This window comes from Marmota marmota, unplaced genomic scaffold (genome assembly GCF_001458135.2).
Source record: "Marmota marmota marmota unplaced genomic scaffold, marMar, whole genome shotgun sequence".
Classification (NCBI taxonomy): Eukaryota; Metazoa; Chordata; class Mammalia; order Rodentia; family Sciuridae; genus Marmota; species Marmota marmota.
The window spans coordinates 4,600,773-4,619,238 of NW_025999880.1; the positions used below are offsets into that span (position 1 = coordinate 4,600,773).

The window sequence follows — 18,466 nt, forward strand, 5'->3', positions numbered from 1 at the left end:
TTTTTTTTTTTTTTTTTTTTTTTTTGTGGTACTGGAAATGGAACTCATGGGTGCTCTACCACTGAGCTTCATCCCCAGCCATTTTTGTTTGTTTGTTTTAATTTTTAAACAAGGTCTAGCTAGTTGCCAGGGTTGGCCTTGACCTTGCGATCCTTCTTCTTCAGGCTAGGATTATAGGCACTATAGGCACGGGCCACTGAGCCTTTTTCATATTCTGTTTCTTTGAAAAATGCTATGTACAATGGTAACTGTTGAGAATGTATTCAGAGGGTTCAGAAGAAAGGACACCATGTCCTTCTACCCTTGGACCCCTTCTGAAGCTTCCTTTTTTTTTTTTTTTTTTTTTCCAGCAAGCTGCGGCACCCTCACCTGCTACAGCTGATGGCTGTGTGCTTATCCCAGGACTTGGAGAAGACCCGGCTTGTGTATGAGCGCATCACCATTGGCACTCTGTTCAGTGTTCTCCATGAACGAGTAAATGACTGTTCCATGATTTCTGCCTAGCTGCCCTCCCCACTCCTCCTGCCCTCTCTCCTCTGCCTCAGCACAAGGTTCCCCATTTGTGCGTATAAGATACATTTCCAAAGCCTTTTTCTTTATTGGGGCTGTGTAACATGCCATTTAAAGCTGACAGGCACATGATCAGAACTAATGTGATGCTGTTATTGTCAGTTCTGCTTTATCACTGTCTAAGAGCTTGACAGATTCAGAACAATGAACACACTGCTAGCTAACAAAGCCACTAGCTTTATTTTCCTACATTTTTCACTTGGGCTCTATCCTGGTTTGTATACAGGCCTCCCTTCTTGCCTCTCAGATTTCTTTGAAGTGGGGGACAGATTTCCTGGCAAGGGTGCTTTGGGCTGGCATGTGGCCTCAAAATGAGCTCATGGAGGGTTTCTTTTTCTCCATGATTTGTTCTAAAGACCAAGTCGTTAGAACTGGGTGGGGATAAAGAGAGACCCTCCAAAAAGGATCCTTCTCCCACATGGCCTGCTAGTCCTCCTGCCTGAGGACCTCCTAATCTTTCTGTTTTTCATTTTCTTTCCCTGACTGAGGGCATCACCTTAAAATGCTGTTTCTCTGGAGGAAAAGCATCACTTGGGTACATTGATGAGAGTAAGTTTCTGTCCTCTTAGGGTGATCATTCTGGTTCATCTGACTGGTATAGGATCTGGACTGCTTACCTGCATATTGTGGGGTCCTTTGAGCTTCTAGATTCTCTCAAGAGCATAGGCTTGGACAGAGAGGGGCCCAGGACATGTTTACTGGTAGTAGTGGAGGAACTTCCCCCGAAAGTTTCCCCAAGGTTGACCCTGCAGGTATATACCAGGCTTTGAGAACTTTCAGCTTAGCTGAAGGAATCTAGGTTTAGAGCTAGGGGGCCTGGATCAGTAGGACTTCAGGCCAGTCACCTAACCTCACTGAACTTTAGGTTCTCCACCTATACATTGGGATACCAGATAGCTATAAAAATCAAATGAAAAAACTTTGGAAATTACAAAGGATCCTACAGTATCAGTGAGCCTTTCCCTTTTGTCCCTGGTACTTTTATCTCTCACTTGCAGCGGTCCCAGTTCCCAGTGCTGCACATGGAGGTGATTGTGCCCTTACTGCTCCAGATCGCTGACGCCCTGAGATACCTGCATTCTCGAGGGTTTGTCCACCGCTCCCTCAGTTCCTATGCTGTCCACATCGTCTCCACAGGGGAAGCAAGACTGACGAACCTGGAGTACATGATGGAAAGGTGGGTTACAAATGTGGCTTTCTTCTGAAGAGGGTCTCCCTGGGGACCTTTTCTGTAGAGACAGAATCTGACCTGGGCAGGTTTCTTCATTGATGGGCAAAATTTTGCATCAGTGGTAGAAGAGATTTTCCAAATGGCTTGTCTTGTCTGCCAAGCCTGCAGAGACTTTAGAGAATTTACTTCTGCTCAGGACATTCTCATTTTAGTAAACATGTAACAAGAGCCCATGTTAGCCATGGTGTGTAAAGCCTCTAACTACCTACTCCAAAATTTTCAGTGGCTTAGCACAACTGAGGTGTATGCCTTACCTTGCAATCTAGCATGTGCGTTGAAGTGGGCACTGTTATGTGTTCGTCCCATGGGTAGCTCTGCGTTCTGAGGCAGTAAGTGCATAATCACCTCCATGTGCAGCACTGGGAACTGGGGCTGCTGCAAGTAAGATAAAGTGCCAAGATGGAAAGGGAAAGGACTTGCCTCAGTCCTCTATTGCATTCTTTGCATTGCTGACCAGGGAGCAAGAGTGAGCAGCCTAAAATGGACATGTCACAATATCCCAGTTTGCCATGGACAGAGCCCAGGCACTTTCTTACTACATGGAGGCTGGGAAACATGCCCAAGCTGTAGGTGAGAGAAGATGATAGGTTCCAGTGAGCTTTTTGGTCTAACATATCTCCTACATGGATACTAAAGTCATTCTCTGACTTCAGGATCTCAGAATGAGAGAGGTACTCTTACACCCTCATTCAAGGGCTGGTGCATGAGCTTAGTTTGCTGTTGGGCTGGAGTCAAAGGCTGCCGGAGAGTTGGGGGCAGACTCCATGTTCTACCCAAGACTTTAGGAGGAAGAGGATCTTTTCTACACTTCTTTGCTGCCATCCACAGCTTTGAGCCTTTGGCCCAGTGTTGGTTTTGCTCTGCTGAGAAGCCTCAGCCACTTGCTCAGCCAGTAAGCCTTACTTAGGTCCCCTACCATCTCTTATCCATGTTCCCCATCCATCCTTCTTTCTTGCTTTGTTTCTGAGTCTCTCAACAGGTCTTTGCTTCTCACGTACTCTGTAATTTATTTCTTCCATGAGATGCAAAGCTCCATGAGGGCAGGGATTGTTTTATTCACTGCTGTATCCCAGGTACCTAGAATAGGCCTTCACACAGTGGGCATGCAGCCTATTTTTTAAAATTAATTATTTTTTTTATGTGGTGCTGAGGATCAAACCCAGTGCTTCACATATGCTAGACAAGCACTGCACCACTGAGCTGCACCCCAGTCCACGGCCTGTGTTTTTTGAGTGAATGAAACTGAAAGATTTTCACATCGCCAGACTTGTCCTTATGTCTGTAGAAGAGAGCAGGAGCTAGATTTTGCTTGGTCTTATGGGCCTCATCAAGGAGTCTGACTTTAAACCTAAGCCACTGGGATGCTCTGGAAGGAGTTTTTTTTTTTTTGAACATTGTGGTGAAGTGGGTGATTTATAAGTTAAGATTGCTCTTCCTCTTGTGTGTGAAGGGACTCTGAGGGAGCAAGAAAGAGGCAGGAGAGTAGTGAGGATGTGCCCAGAGCTGTTGTAGTTTTCTTTGTGAGAGCAGGCAGAGGCAAGGTGACTATCATCAGCCAAGCTGCTAAGCCTCAGAATATTTATTCTCAGTCTCAGTTAAAACCTTTTAGGGGGCTGAGGCTGTGGCTCAGTGGTAGAGAGCTTGCCTAGCACATGTGAGTCATTGGGTTCAATCCTCAGCACCACATAAAAATAAAGGCATTGTGTCCATATACAACTAAAAATACACACACACACACACACTTGAAAAAAAAACTTTCAGGGGAGGTATGGGGGTGGAGTTCAGTGGTAGAATTCTTGTCTAATATATGTGAGGCCCTGGGTTCAATCTCCAGCACCAAAAAACAACAACAAAATCAGCAAACAAATAACTTTTGTTGTTGTCTGCAAGATCAAGTCAGACACCTTTGCAAGGTGCAGAAGCCGTCCTAGGTGGGACTTTACCTGCAGTGTCAGCTTTATCCCTTCCCCCTCCTACTGGCCATTTGAAACCACTTTCATTCTATTCTGTTGGAGTGCTGTTCCCCCATCTGGAATACCTGCTCATGTTGATTTCTTTTATTTTTGTTTTCATATTTTATTTTTATTTTTTTTAGTCATACATGTCAGCAGAATTCATGTTGACTTCTTTTAAATTCACTTTAGCACATCCCCTGAAGCTGCATCAATACCCTTATTCCCGAGGTACTTTTCACATCCGTTTTTTCACATGCACTTCTACTTAGTGTGTAAGCCCTACTAGGTAGTGAATTCCCAGGGAGCAGAATGATTTGTTTGTAACTGTCTACAGCAACCACATAATATATGCTCAGTCAAGTCATTGTTAAATGATTAGATGAATCTAGCTAAAGGAAAAATGGTCCACAGAAGGTCCAAAGTTGACCACTTTGGCTGTGAATTCCAGACCAGTGGAAACTGAGGAGTTTGGACTTTTGTGTTGTTAATAACACCACCAGAAACTTTTCAGGAAAGCTGACAAGATTCAAACTATTGGTCAATGATGGAGCACCATCTGTTGTTGAAAAGGAGGAATAACACTTCCTTCTGCTTTTGCTGTCCCATAGAAATGTGAATCCTAAAGTGAAATGAAGATGGTTTGTCTGGGCATGTTCCCCACCCCTCCTCCAGTGCTGCAATCCCAGGCCCTTAGCATGCTAAGCAAGGGCTCTACCACTGAGCTACACTCTCAGGCCATCCTTGTCCTTTTATATATGAGGCCTGAAGAGGTTAAAGGATGGTGGGAAGTTACTCGGTTGGTTGGTTAGAGGCATAACTAGATCTAGAGCCAGGTGGGAGAATATACCTCTAGGCCACAGAGGCAGTATGGATTGGGAGATTGAGTGCAAGAAGATCAGCTAGGAGGCCATAGGGTGGAGCCAGTGGATCAAAAATGCAAAGAAAGATGGGATCAACTGTCCAGATGAGGGGGTGGGAAGTAACCAGGGTCAATGGCTATGGCAAGAAAGTATAGATTCTCATTTGGGCTTATTGAGCTCAGGATTTTTTTTTTTTTTTTTTGTGCTGGGGATCGAACCCTGGTTGTTGTACTTGTGAGGCAAGCACTCTACCAACTGAGCTATATCCCCAGCCCGAGCTCAGAATTTTAGGCAGAAATGTTAATTGTAGTCACAACTATAACAATGCACCCTTTTTTGAAAGTTGATAATGTGAGTTGGTTATCCAAGAATCCAAAAAAAAATGTCAATTTCACGTTTATTTTTGGTAACACTCTAGTTGGGCATATTAGTTTGTTGAATGTCATTGTCAAGGGTCAGCACTCTCTCTTGATATAAAAGTGATAACAGCAGTGTTTCCTACTCCTCAGCTTTTTCTTAATGGAATCTTTAGAGGTTTTTGTTTTTTGTTTTTTTTTTTGCAAGTGGTGTCACATAGCTGAGGCCAAATGTAATTTTAATGATGTCAAAGCTAAAGCCCAGACAAATAACTTTACTACCATGACAGCCAGAAAAGAAGATCCCCACACAGCTGGCTTTAACAGAGAAGGAAGAAAGGATTGTAAGAGAGGAAGGTGAAAGAAAATAAGAAACCTCGATTATAAATTACTTGTCCCTTGCCAAAGCTTTAGACACCCTTGAGAGAGGTGGGTGTTTCCCTCTTAGAATTTCCTTCCAACTTGAAGAGTCGTGTATGCTGCTGCTTCATCTCCATCTCTGATAATACAACATTCCTTTGCTTTTCTGGGGGCTCAGTGATTGAGCATATATAAAGCCCTGGGATTGATCCCCAGCACAGCAAAAACAAAACAAAACAAATTGCCTTTTCTGTGATACTAATATAACCTGTATTAATTTATTATATAATTGTGTAATGATTATGCAAACACATTAAATTTATACATTAAAGATGTACACTTATATATTAAGTATATATTTAAACATCAAATATGCAAGTGTGTACATAGCCATACTGCTCACACTACACAAAGCCACATCTACTATTCAGCAATATATCCAAAAATTTAGTACCAGGTATTATACTTCATGGTTTCTTGGGGATGAGGCTCAGTGGTAGAGTGCTTGCCTAGTGTGCACAAAATACATTCAATACCTCATAACCATACCCCTATCCTCCACCTGCCAAAAAAACCCAAAACTCTGCTGAAAGAAATGTTATTTAGGTTATTTAGGGAAGTTTACCCAAAGTTTGAAATGGTCATCCTTATGCCAGACCAGGAAAGAACTTACTGTCTCTTGCTTTTGTTTTGCAGTAGTGAAAACTGCAGACCTTGTGCATTTTAGGCAAGTGCTCTACCACTGAACTATATCCCTAGCCTTTTTTTTTTTTTTTTTAATTTGGAGACAGAACCTTCCTAAGTTGCTGAGGTTGGCCTCAAACTTGTGATACTTCTGCCAAAGTCTCCCAAGTTGCTGGGATTACAGGTGTGTGCCACCATGTGTGCTAATAAGGTACTTACTCTCAAGGAATTGACTCCAATGGAGAGGAGGCAAATAGTAAACTAAAAAAAAATGAACAAAAAAAATTCAGATAACAAGTGTCCTGAAGCCAATAAAACAGGACTATTTTAGAGTAGGTAATCAGAAAGGCCTCCCAGAGGAGGTGACTTTCAACTAATACTTTAGTTACAAGTTGCTCTAGGATCCTTGGACAGAGCATACCAGACAGAAGAAAACACCTGTGCAAAGACTTGAAGTGGTAATGTGGTTGGCATGTTGGAGTAGCTCAAAGAAGGTCCCTGTGACTTGAGTGGAGTGAGTGAGTGGGAGAATATTCTAATGAGGTTGGGGGTGGGCAGGAATTACCAAGTATTTCGGGTATTTGAACAGCTCCATCCAGGGCAGTGGGGGTTAGCTCAGGATCTGGCTTCATTTCCAGAGGCTTAAAGAAGTTGCCGGTTTTCACAAATTAGTGCACTGTGTGGTTATCACAAAGACCCTTTAAGACATGAGCCCTGCCTTGTGTGTTTCCTTCTGTAGCCAGGACAGTGGTATACACAGGGACCTGACTCGAGTACCCCTCCCCACTCAGCTGTACAATTGGGCCGCTCCGGAGGTGATCTTACAGAAGGCGGCCACAGTGAAGTCAGATGTCTACAGCTTTTCCATGATCATACAAGAGATTTTAACAGGTGATCAAGGAGCATGTTAATGTTGTTTTAATCCTCATTTTCAGGTTGGGTTCCCCCACTTGGGAGTTATTTTAGTTTTATGAAAATGTACAACTTAGAAAAATATTTTTCTTTTATTTATTTTTTGGTACCAGGGATTGAACCAGGGACAGTTTACCACTGAGCTGCATCCCCAGACCTTTTAATTTTTAAAATTTTGACACAGGGTCTTGCTAAGTTGCTAAGGGTTTCAGTAAGTTGCTAAGGCAGGTCTCAAACTTGCTATCTTCCTGCCTCAGCCTCCTGAGTCGCTGGGATTACAGGTTTGCACCACTGCACTTGACAGATTTCATTAAGGAAGCTTATCTGTGTTTATGGAAGATGCAAGATGGTCTCCCAGAAACCTTTCTCTTTTAACTGTTCTTTAAGATTCAGCAAAGCTTTTTCGCCTGCTCGTTCATGATAATACATTTAATCCAAGCAAAGGTTTTTCTTTTTCTGTAGTGCTAGGGATTGAACCCAGGGTCTTATGAATGCTAGGCAAATGCTTTACCACTAATCTACATCCCTAGCCCCCAAGCAAAAATTTTAAACTAAGTTTTGATGTCAGTATTTTTGAATCTCTGATGTGCCTCTTAAGGATTGATAAATGAGGGGAAGACTGGCTTCTGAGAAGTAAATATAAAATTAAGCATACCCAGGGTTCAGTAGATATATAACCAGTGAATGAAACAGAAACCCTTTCAATCCTACAAGAGTATAATGTGAAGTAGTCACATATCAGAAGATATAAGGACTCCTTCAAAAGAGGAACACACACACGCAGAGTATTCACTGAGGGAATACCAAGAGTTAGGAACCTTTCGTGGTGTTTGCAGTCCCACAGGTAAAACCATGACCTTCAATGAGATAAATGTATTGGGCTGTCCAGTCTAATGCCGTGAAACTTTCTTTGGTCCCCAAGTCTGTCGGTGAGGAACCAGTGTGTACATGATGCTGACACTATTACTCTCTGTCTAAATGTCAGGGATTTCCCTGGTAAGTGAGTAAAGTAGTTTTTTGTTTGTGATTGTTTTTCTACAGAAAGAAGTGAATGTTAAAGAGGTTGGGTGACTTGACTAAGGTTATACAACTTCAATTTATTTCTTAATGTTACCTATGACGTTTTTCCTTACAGACAACATACCCTGGAATGGCTTAGACGGCTCAGTTATTAAAGAAGCTGTAGTCTTGGGAAATTGTTTAGAGGCTGATGTCAGGCTTCCAAAACCTTACTATGATATTGTTAAATCAGGCATCCAGGTCAAGCAGAAAGACCGAACGATGAACCTTCAAGATATCCGGTATATTCTGAAGAATGACTTAAAGGCAAGCCCCAAAGTTGTTGGGAGTTTATTTTTGCTTACCCAGCTCAGGAGAATAGGGAGAAACTAGAGATGAATTGTAGGAAGTTTTGGAAATCTTCATTTTATTATACTCTTCCTGTGTTTCTGAGAAAAGCCTAACAGCTTCACCTGGTGAGGACAGCAGCAAATTGAGGAAGAGAGTGGGTCCCGGGGTTGGGGAGGCGGAGTTCAATGCATCACAGAGGCACACTATAAGCACATAGCAGAGATTCAATGAATAGCAGTTATTATTGCTTTCAAGGTTTTGGAATAACAATAAATTAGCTAATGAGAACTGTAGTTAAGTCAACCCAACACAAGTAAAAGGAAGTTTATCGGTTACCTATTTTGGTTTCTGAAACATCAGTGACATTCAGATGACTGCAGATAATGTCCTTGACAATATTTCTGGTATTAATAGGAATTTATTGGAGCCCAAAGAACTCAGCTAACTAAGAGCCCCAGGGCACAGAGATATGAACCCCGTCCTGATGTCAGTGTCTATCTAGGACTGACTTCAGAACATCCAAAAGCAACCTCAGACTTGGAAATCAAAGAGCTAAAGGAAACAGGTATGGCCTTAATTCACAGCTTGAATATTATTTTTGACACCAGTGTGTTTTGAGAGTCACATGAATGGTAACTAATTGATTCCTCAAACTGTACATGTAATCCATGCTGGAAAAAGATGGGTTCCTTAGGGAAAAATCAAGATCTTTAAAATTATATTAGACTTTTTCAGTTCTATAAGTATGTGGTTGGATGCAAAACTGAGTAGTAATAATGTTTATTTCTAGCATGATTACTTTTAAGAATTATCTAGTTGCTTCACAAATAAAAATGATTTTTTTTGTGGTATTAGGGATTCAACTCAGGAGTGCTCTATCACTGAACTACGTTCCAAGCCCTTTTTATTTTATTTATTTTTATTTTTTAGTTGTAGATGGACACAATACCTTTATTATTTATTTTTATGTGGTGCTGAGGATCAAACCCAGTGCCTCCTGTGTGCCAGGCAAGCCCTCCAACACTGAGCTGCAACGCCAGCCCCTTTTTACTTTTTATTTTGAGACAGGTCTCTCTTAAGTTGCCCAGGCTGGCCTCAAACTTACAATTCTTCTGCTTCAATCTCCCGAGTAGCTGGAATCACAGGAGCGTGCCATCATGCCCAGCTGAAAAATAATTTTTAAATTTAAAGCTATTGTCTCCTAACTAACCTGGAATGGTGGCCTGTGCGTGTTATCCCAGCTACTTGGGAGGTTGAGGCAGGAGGAATACTTGAATCTAAGGGTTTGAGACCACCCTGCACAACATTGTGAGACTTCATCTCAAAAAATCAAAACAAGATGGGCATGGTGGTGTACGCCTGTAATTCCAGGGGCTCGGGAGGCTGAGGCAGGAGGATCACAAGTTCAAAGCCAGCCTCAGCAACAGCTAGGTGCTAAGCAACTAACTGAGACCCTGTCTCTAAATAAAATACAGAATAGAGCTAGCGATGTGACTTAGTGATCAAGTGTCCCTGAGTTCAATCCCTGGTACCAAAAAAAAAAAATATATATGTGTGTGTGTGTGTGTGTATATATATATAATGTTAGGGATTTGGCTCGGTGGTTAAGCACCTTTGGTTTGCTCAGTCCCTGGTACCAAAAAAAAAAAAGAAAGAAAGAAAGAAAGAAGGTTTAGTATAGTCCTTGTAATCCAGGGGCGTATAATTTTGCATTTCTTGACATTTATTTATTTATTTTGAATTTATTTATGTTATTTAATTTTTCTTAAAGAGAGAGACAGAGAGAGAGAGAGAGAATTTTAATATTTATTTTTTAGTTATCGGCAGACACAACATCTTTGTTTGTACGTGGTGCTGAGGATCGAACCCGGGCTGCACGCATGCCAGGCGAGCGCGCTACCACTTGAGCCACATCCCCAGCCCCATTTCTTGACATTTAAACACATTTTATTTTGTTTTTGATTCTGGCGATATAACCCAGGGGTGCTTTACCATTTATCTACATTCCCAACACTTTTTATTTTCTGTTTGGAGACAGATCCTTACCAGGTTTCTGAAATTGACCTTGAATTTGTGATCCTCCTGCCTCAGTCTCCCAAGTTGATATGATAGGTCTGTACTACTGCACCCAGCCAGTTAAACACATTTTGAGCACATTATAAATGAAGTTCGGAACATTTCTCTTAGGATTTGGCATCCCATCCTTATCCCTTTTTATTTATTTATTTATTTATGAGATAGTGTCTTGCTAAGTTGCTTATGGCCTTGCTAAATTGCTAAAGTGGGCTTTGAACTTGCAACCTCCTGCCTCAGCCTCCAAAGCCACTAGAATTATAGGCATGTGCTACTATGCCTGGTTCATTTCTATATTCTTATGCCTCTTAAGCAATAGCTAAGTCTTGGTACAAAGGATTGAACTCAGGAGTGCTCTACCACTGAACTATATTTCCAGCCCTTTATTGAGAAAGAGTTTTACTAAAGTGCTCAGCTGCCCTCAAACTTGGTGATCATCCTGTTTTAGCTTCTGGATTAGCTGGGATTACAGGTGTACATTATCACACCTGGATGAATGTGATCCCTTTAATCAGTTGCATATTACTCCTCTTTTCCACAGGCAGTCAGCCACATTCACCAAGGGGTCACTTTTCTCCCACCACAAAGGTAACATTAGCTCCTCAGATCCCTGATTCAAGTCTGATGGCCCAGGAATCTCAGAATCCAGGTACTCCTTTTCCAGCTCCTCCATTTATGGCAGAAGAGATCTGGAGCACCCGAACAAGTCAGGAAAGCCTCTGTAGCTTCGAAATCAATGAGATCTACTCAGGCTGTTTACATTTGGGGGATGACAGAGAGGAGGAGCACCCAGGAACTGCTTCATCTCTTGAGGGGTATAGACCAAACTTGGTAGGTGAACTGCAGTCTGTGGAAGACGAGTTAGAGAAGATGGAGAGAGAGGCTTACTTTTGTGATGAAGATGAGAGCTCTTCAGAAGTTGACACAGAGCTCTCCTTCGGGTACTGGCAAAATAGTTCACTTGCTTCACTCAGCCTACCTGAGCCAACCAGAGAAGCCAAGGGCAAAGTGAGCAGCAGGTCCATGACTGAGGAGTACATCAGTAAGTGTGTGCTGAATCTGAAGATTTCACAGACGTTAATGCACCAGAATGCTGATTTGCTGAGAAACATCCAGCAGAAAATAGATGAACTTGAGTTGTTAGAGAATGAGCAGGAAACATGCAGGTCTTTATGGGCTACTTCAAGAGAGTTTTCAGACACCTATGACTCACCTTCAGCCGTGGGCCCCCCATCTTTGAGTTATATTCCTCCTGTCATGCAGCTCTCATGGAGTCCCAAGTCAGACACCAGTGGCAATTGCCCAACCCTGGCAAGGTCTCCAAGAACAGTGAAAGGCTTTGAAGGGGGACATTTGGGCAAAAAACCCAAGAAAAGAAGTGACTGTGGCTGGCAGTCTTTCACCCAAGTATCTGAAGAAAGCACTGGGGAACAGCCAGAGACCAGCCAACAGGTAAATCAGAGTGGGAGGAAGGGTCAGCCTTAGATCCAGGATCAACTTTGCCCCTGACTTATGTGCAGGAAATGACATATAAAAGCACCAACTAGTAGAGGCTTTATTTCAGGTGGAATTACAGGTGTGCGCCTCCATGCCCAGCTTCCCAGCCCTTTTAAAATGTTTTATTTTGAGACAATATCTTGCTAAGTTGTTGGGTCTCGCTAGGTTGCTGAGGTTGGCTTGAACTTGCAATCCTTCTGCCTCAGCCTCCCAAGTCACTGGAATTACAGGTGTATACTACCGTGCTCATCCTTTGTGACCATTTTTGATGTCTCCTCTCACTTTTATGTGTCTTGCTGCCATCTCCAATTCCCACTTTTGTTGCTTTGATTTTCAGTAAGCTAGGAAATTAAGTTTGTTAAAATTATGCTAAAGTTTGGAAAAGCAGATCCAAAAATCTCTCCTTTTAAAAATTTTTTTTTCATTTGTTGATGGACCTTTATTTTATTTATTTGTATGTGGTACTGAGAATTGAACCCAGTGCCTCAACATATGCTAGGCAAGCGTTCTACCACTGAGCTACAATCCCAGCCTCCAAAATCTCTCTTTTGAATGAAGGATGTAAACTTCGTTTCTTCTGCTACTTCCAAAGTATCATAGCCTTTATTTTTAATTTCATAACATCCCCACTGGTAGGAACTAATGGTCCCTGTTTTATGGATGAGGAAACTGAAGTACAGGATTCTCTCAGATTAGTCTTGAGTGAAGCTTGGATTAATGCCCAAGCCCAGGGCTCCTACCACAAAGATCTGCTGCCTTCATGAGCAGACAAAATAGAAATTAAAAATACACTTTACTGGGCTGGGGTTGTAGCTAAGTGGTAGAGTGCTCGCCTAGCATGCACAAGGCACTGGTTCGATCCTGAGCACTACATAAATGTAAAATAAAGATATTGTGTCCACCTAAAATTTAAAAATAAATAAATATTTAAAAAATACACTTTACTGCTGGATTATATGGATTACACATGTAATCCCAGGGGCTCAAGAGGCTGAGGCAGAGGATCACAAGTTCAAAGCCAGCCTCAGCAAAAGTGAGGCGCTAAGCAACTTCTCTAAGTAAAATACAAAATTGGGCTGGGGATATGGCTCTGTGGTTGAGGTTCAATCCCCACCTCCCCCCTGCCCGCAAAAAAAAAAAAAAACCACTTTCCTGAGCATTTTCCATTTGTATTCTGTATGGACTGGGTTCTTGGAGTCCAACATTTCTAGATAAAGTCCTCCAACTAAGAGAAAGATTACTAGATAAGAAACACAGAAAAAGAAATCATCATGGTGGGTCTGGTAATTTCTACACATTTAGCAAGAATGGCTTTGAATGGTGGTGAAAGCGAAGAGAATTCCCTCATCAAAGCACTGAAATATATATTTATTGCTTTGTAAGCTGCCAACTGTTTGTGGCCCTGGAAAACAGAACACAGATGAGCAATCTCAGACCACTCAAGGAGCCAAGGACAGTTTGGAAAGAAGCAAGAACCAAAATAGTAGGTGGGTCAATATTTTATTTTTCTTTGTGTCACTATGTCTTTAGACTCATGTGGCCTTTGAGGCCACTTAATGATCTTCATATTTTTAGTGACAAAAAGATTGTGAGTAATGAAGAAGAGTAATTCAGAAACAGATTTTGGTATGTTCTCTCTACCAAGAGAGTTTAAAGAGTAGCATAATGGAAACTTACAGGATATATCACAGGCAAAGTGGCTGGCAAGTTAATCAGAACTCATCAGTTGTCAAAAGCAAAGCATCAGTCTCAACAGCTTATCAAGGTTCTAAGCAACTCAGTGAGACCCTGTCTCTAAATAAAATACAAAAAAGGGCTGGGGATGTGGCTCAGTGGTAGAGCACCTCTGAATAATTTCCCCATGCCAAAGAAGAGAGAGAGAGAGAGAAAGAGAGAAAGAAAGAAATGGCAGATATTTCACTCACCAGTGCTTCAGAAATCAAACTAATCAGAAAACAGCATTGTTGGTTGTTTAAAGTATGTGTTGCTAAACATCACTGTTACTCTGGGGTGTCTGATTTCAAGCCATATCAATGAAGTGAATTGGTTGGATATTTTTTTTCTTTTTCTTTCTCTTTTTCTTTGGAACTGGAGAAGTGAACACAGGATTTCACACATGTGAAGCAAACACTTTACCATTGAGCTACATTCCAGCCCAATGAAGTGAATTGGCTTTCTCACAGATAATTCGTAGGAGAATATATAAGGGGTATTATTATTTTTTATTATTAGTTGTTGTTTTGCAGTACTGGGAATTGAACCATGGGACACTCTACCGCTGAGCTATATTCCCAGCTCCCTAACCTGCCTCCTTTTTTTTTTTTTTTTTTGAGACAGTTGCCCAGTCTGGCTTCAGTCTTGATCCTCTGGCCTCAGTCTCCTGAGTTACTGGAATACTAGGCACATATAGGGAATTACTAGAGAAGAAATAAATATGTTTTCTTTTTGTGTGTATGGTGCTGGGACCTCACACTTTCTAGGAAATTGCCCTCCCACTGCACTAAACCCTTATCCCCAAATGTGTTTGTTTTTATAATTTTTAAACTAAAAAGAAATTGACAGATAACACTGTTACCATATACAGCATAATTTGTGTGATTGGGGGAGGTGGGCTGGAAATTGGACCCAAGGCCTTATGCCTGCTATGAAAGCACTTTATTTTTGAGCTACATCCCCAGCCCCACCATGCTGTTTTGAGGTATATATTCATTGTAGAATGGTTAAATCTAGGTAATTATCAATTAAATTCCTCACATAACTTATCATTTTTGTGGTAAGAGCACATAATGTTCCTATTATACTCTCCCATTATACATTTTTGAAGAATATATCATCATTAACTGTAGTTATCCTGCTATACAACAGATCTCTCTTTTTTTTTTGTACTGGGGATTAAGCCCAGGGTATTCCACTAGTGAGCTGCATCTCCAGCGCTTTTTATTTTGTACTTCGAGATAGGATCTCACTGAGTTGCTCAGACTAGCCTTGAACTTCTAATCCTCTTGCCTCACTGTCCCAAGTACCAGGGATCATAGGTATTTGCCACCATGCCCAATAGATCTCCTATAATTTATTTCTTCCATAAAACTATAATTATATATTTTGGCCAACCATTTTCTCCCCCCCACCTTTGCCTCTAACAGCCCCAGTCTCTGGTAACCACCATTTTACGCATTCTACTACTTCTATGAGATCAATTTCACTCATTTATTTATTTACTTATTTATTTTTACTACTGAGAATTGAATCCAGGGCTTCACAAGTGCTCTACCACTGAGGTACACCCCAGCCCTTTTTAAAATGTGAAAAAAATTTGAGACAGTATGTTGCACAGGTTGGTCTTCAATTTGTAGTCCTCCTTCCTCAGACCTCCATAGAAGCTGGGAGTGCACCAGGTGTGCACTACAGCACCTCGCTGTTTTTAAAAATGGTAAACTTGTTTTTGAAATTGTTGGCTATCCCCCATTGTAGATTTTTAGGTTGTTTAATATTTTTTATGTAGGAACAAGGACACAGTGACTTGCAAATAAATTTTTTTCCCTGCATTTTGGATTATGTCCTCAGGATAGATTTCCAGAAGCAGAACTACTAGGTCAAAGAGTTTGAATATTTTGAAGATTCTTGATAGTTGTTGCCAAAAAGTTCTTTAAATAGGCTGATCAGAGCTGATTTCTCCACCTTCTGGTCTACCTGGAGTGTATACATTCTGGACAATGGGGAATTCAGATCACACATTTTTGAAGTTAGATTAATAGATGATAAAATGTATATAATCATTTTGCATATTAGGAAGTTTCATCTAGAGAGACTGACATTGGCCAGTCTGACAACTGACCCAGCAAAGTCAGGGTCCAGAACTTGGTGAGACTAAACTGAGGGTGTTGGATTCTTCTTCAGGATCTTTGCAAATGTTGTTGGTTGTGCTATCACATATGTAGAGATGGGCCTGTTACTGAAGAATTCTGTGGAAGGGTAGAAGTAGAACTGTCACCTGGGCTATCACCTATGGTTTGTGGCAATGAGGGGTAGATGGACTCTGTGTGGTGAACTTGTTTCAATTGTGGGTTTCTTCTGTTTTTGAAAATTACCCAAGAGCATTTTTATTTTTTATTTTTATTTTTATTTTTTTTTAATATTTATTTATTTATTTTTTTAGTTTTCAGCAGACACAACATCTTTGTTTGTATGTGGTGCTGAGGATGGAACCCGGGCCGCACGCATGCCAGGCGAGCGCGCTACCGCTTGAGCCACATCCCCAGCCCCCCAAGAGCATTTTTAGAATCATGAAATCTGTACTTAGAAACGGAAAAAAATTTAGAGATCTTCTAGCCCAATCCTTTCATTTTCCAGCCAGGGAAGGCCTAGAGATACCAGTGAGCGAGCCCAAGTCACACAGCTAAGTAGTATACTCTTTCCGGAGTTAAGCCACTCAAAAAGACCTGCTGAGTTACCCAGCCTTCGCCAGGGCTTTACAAGGTAAGAAACCTTGCAGTCTGAACTCTGGGAGTCCTTTGCCCTCTGGTGGTAATAAGGAGTCAGTGCTGTTTTAGGAATAGCTGCTGAAGTAGGGGACAGGTCTGAGTAGACTAGTGGGCTTTGAGTTCTGTCAAGAACTTGAACAAATGTTTTTGTGTCCACCCTTTTCCCATTCCCTCCCTCCAATACCTATGTAATTTAGGACCAGTGTAGAAGGTGTGTCTTCTGAAATCTATAATACAAAGTCAAGAAATAATGAAGATGATGGAGAGATACACATAAAATGGAAAAGTAAGTATGAATTCATGGGTTTTGTTAGGCAAAATGAAATTTTAAATATATTTCTCATCTTACTGATATTTCTAAGTACACAGGCTGTATTTCACTGTTTCAAGCCACAGCAAAGTCCTCCCATATTTTTCTTCTGAGATCTTTCCATTTTAAAAGCAAGACCCTTCTGGCTACAGAATATCAAAGGGAAATGATTTTTCATTTTTAGATTTTGTAGGAAATATTTATATGTATATAAATGTGTATAAGTTAACATGTGTAATAAAACAATATACAATATGGATATTTAATATATAAACATCCTTGAAATGAAGATCATCATATAGTGTTGCTCTCACACATCCAGTACATTATCCTTCTGTAAACCAGTTTTAAAAGGATATGTCTGGATTTCTTTTGATTTTTTGCTTTCAATATTTATTTTTTAGTTGTGGTTGTACACAATACCTTTATTTTATTTATTTATTTTTATGTGGTGCTGAGGATCAAACCCAGGGCCTCGAACATGCTAGGTGAGCACTCTACTGCTAAGCCAGAACCCCAGCCCCCACATATGCCTGTTTTTTTAATACTAGTACTAAGTGACATGAACAGAAGTGTAGAACATTTGAAATGAAAACACATATAATCTCACTATAGTCTACAAAGGCTAAACAAACTCAAATAGAATCCTTTTCATTAATTACTATGGGCTGGGAATTTCAGATGTCATTTTTCTTGTTAAATTAGTAGAAGAGTCCATCTACAAGTTTTCTGTTGCCATCTACTCTGGAATTCAACAACAAGGGTGTTGTTTAGGCTAACCAACTGAAATTCTCTTCCCTTGCTCTGTCATTTGTTTTCCCTTTAAGCCAAACAGGGCAAGAGAAGATAATAACTGTAAAAAGGCAATCATTATTACAATATGAGCTATAGTAGTATTATACATTAAAGATGAAGGCTTTTATTTACAGTGTTCATAGTGATGTTTTAAATACTGCTTTCTTTTGTGCCCAGTGGAAGTGAAAGAAATGGCAGAGAAAGTAGCTACTGGGCAGCTCACAGTACCTCCTTGGCATCCTCAAAGTAGTTTGACTTTAAACAGTGAAGCTGAAAATCAGCCTGCTCCTTTGATGCAGCCCCCTGTTAAGGGCCCTCAAAACATGGACTGGAAGCAAGTTGTAGTGTATCACAGGGAAAATGATGAGACAGGAGGAAATGTCAAATTTGGAAAAATGGACAGCAGTGGCTGTGACAGTGACAAGCACGGCAAACAGCCTGAGCCTCAAAGATTCACCAGTAAGTTTGGTTGGGGGAATTGTGTTAGGTGAACTCTATCAAGTTATCTGCTCTCAGAAATAAGTAAACCTGGCATATTTCCTTTGATTCATACTCTTTCCTTTCTTACCTTTCTGGGAAACTTGAATTCCAAAGAAAAGCAGCAGACCCCTTATACCGCACTGTGCTTCACACAAAGCTATCCAGAGATTCATAAGTTGTTGTTTTTTTTTTTTTGTACCAGGGATCCCCAGACCTTTTTATTTTTGAGACAAGGTTTCACTGAGTTGCTTAGGGCCTCACTAAGTTGCTGTGGCTGGCCTTTAACTGCCTCAGTCTTCTAAGCCTCTGGGATTAGAGGCGTGAGCCGCTGAGCCTGGTTCTTAAGATTTTCTATTACTGAAACAAGATTCCTTTGTCCAAAGGAAGTAAAATTATCTTCATTTACTGACTCTGGTCCTGGAGGTAATCTAGCAAGTAACTGAACCTTCGTTACCTGAGGGAGGAGGTGGACCACGGCTTCCTACTGCTCATTTCTTTGCTTTTTTGGGGGGAGGGTACTGGGGATTGAACCCAGAGGTGCTACACTGAGCT

The 18,466-nt window shown here is 41.1% G+C and overlaps 1 protein-coding gene across 1 annotated transcript in view; it reads left to right on the forward strand.

Moving 5' to 3' along the window:
* The window catches only part of Tex14 (testis expressed 14, intercellular bridge forming factor), a 75,774-nt gene that overhangs the window by 29,090 nt on the left and 28,218 nt on the right, over positions 1-18,466 (forward strand). The window contains exons 8-17 of the mRNA XM_048788235.1: positions 351-474; positions 1,569-1,747; positions 6,756-6,907; positions 8,064-8,254; positions 8,693-8,843; positions 10,893-11,803; positions 13,232-13,335; positions 16,199-16,324; positions 16,527-16,615; positions 17,612-17,893. Of these exons, the coding sequence (XP_048644192.1) occupies positions 351-474; positions 1,569-1,747; positions 6,756-6,907; positions 8,064-8,254; positions 8,693-8,843; positions 10,893-11,803; positions 13,232-13,335; positions 16,199-16,324; positions 16,527-16,615; positions 17,612-17,893 (2,309 nt within the window). The remainder of the gene's footprint in view (positions 1-350; positions 475-1,568; positions 1,748-6,755; positions 6,908-8,063; positions 8,255-8,692; positions 8,844-10,892; positions 11,804-13,231; positions 13,336-16,198; positions 16,325-16,526; positions 16,616-17,611; positions 17,894-18,466) is intronic.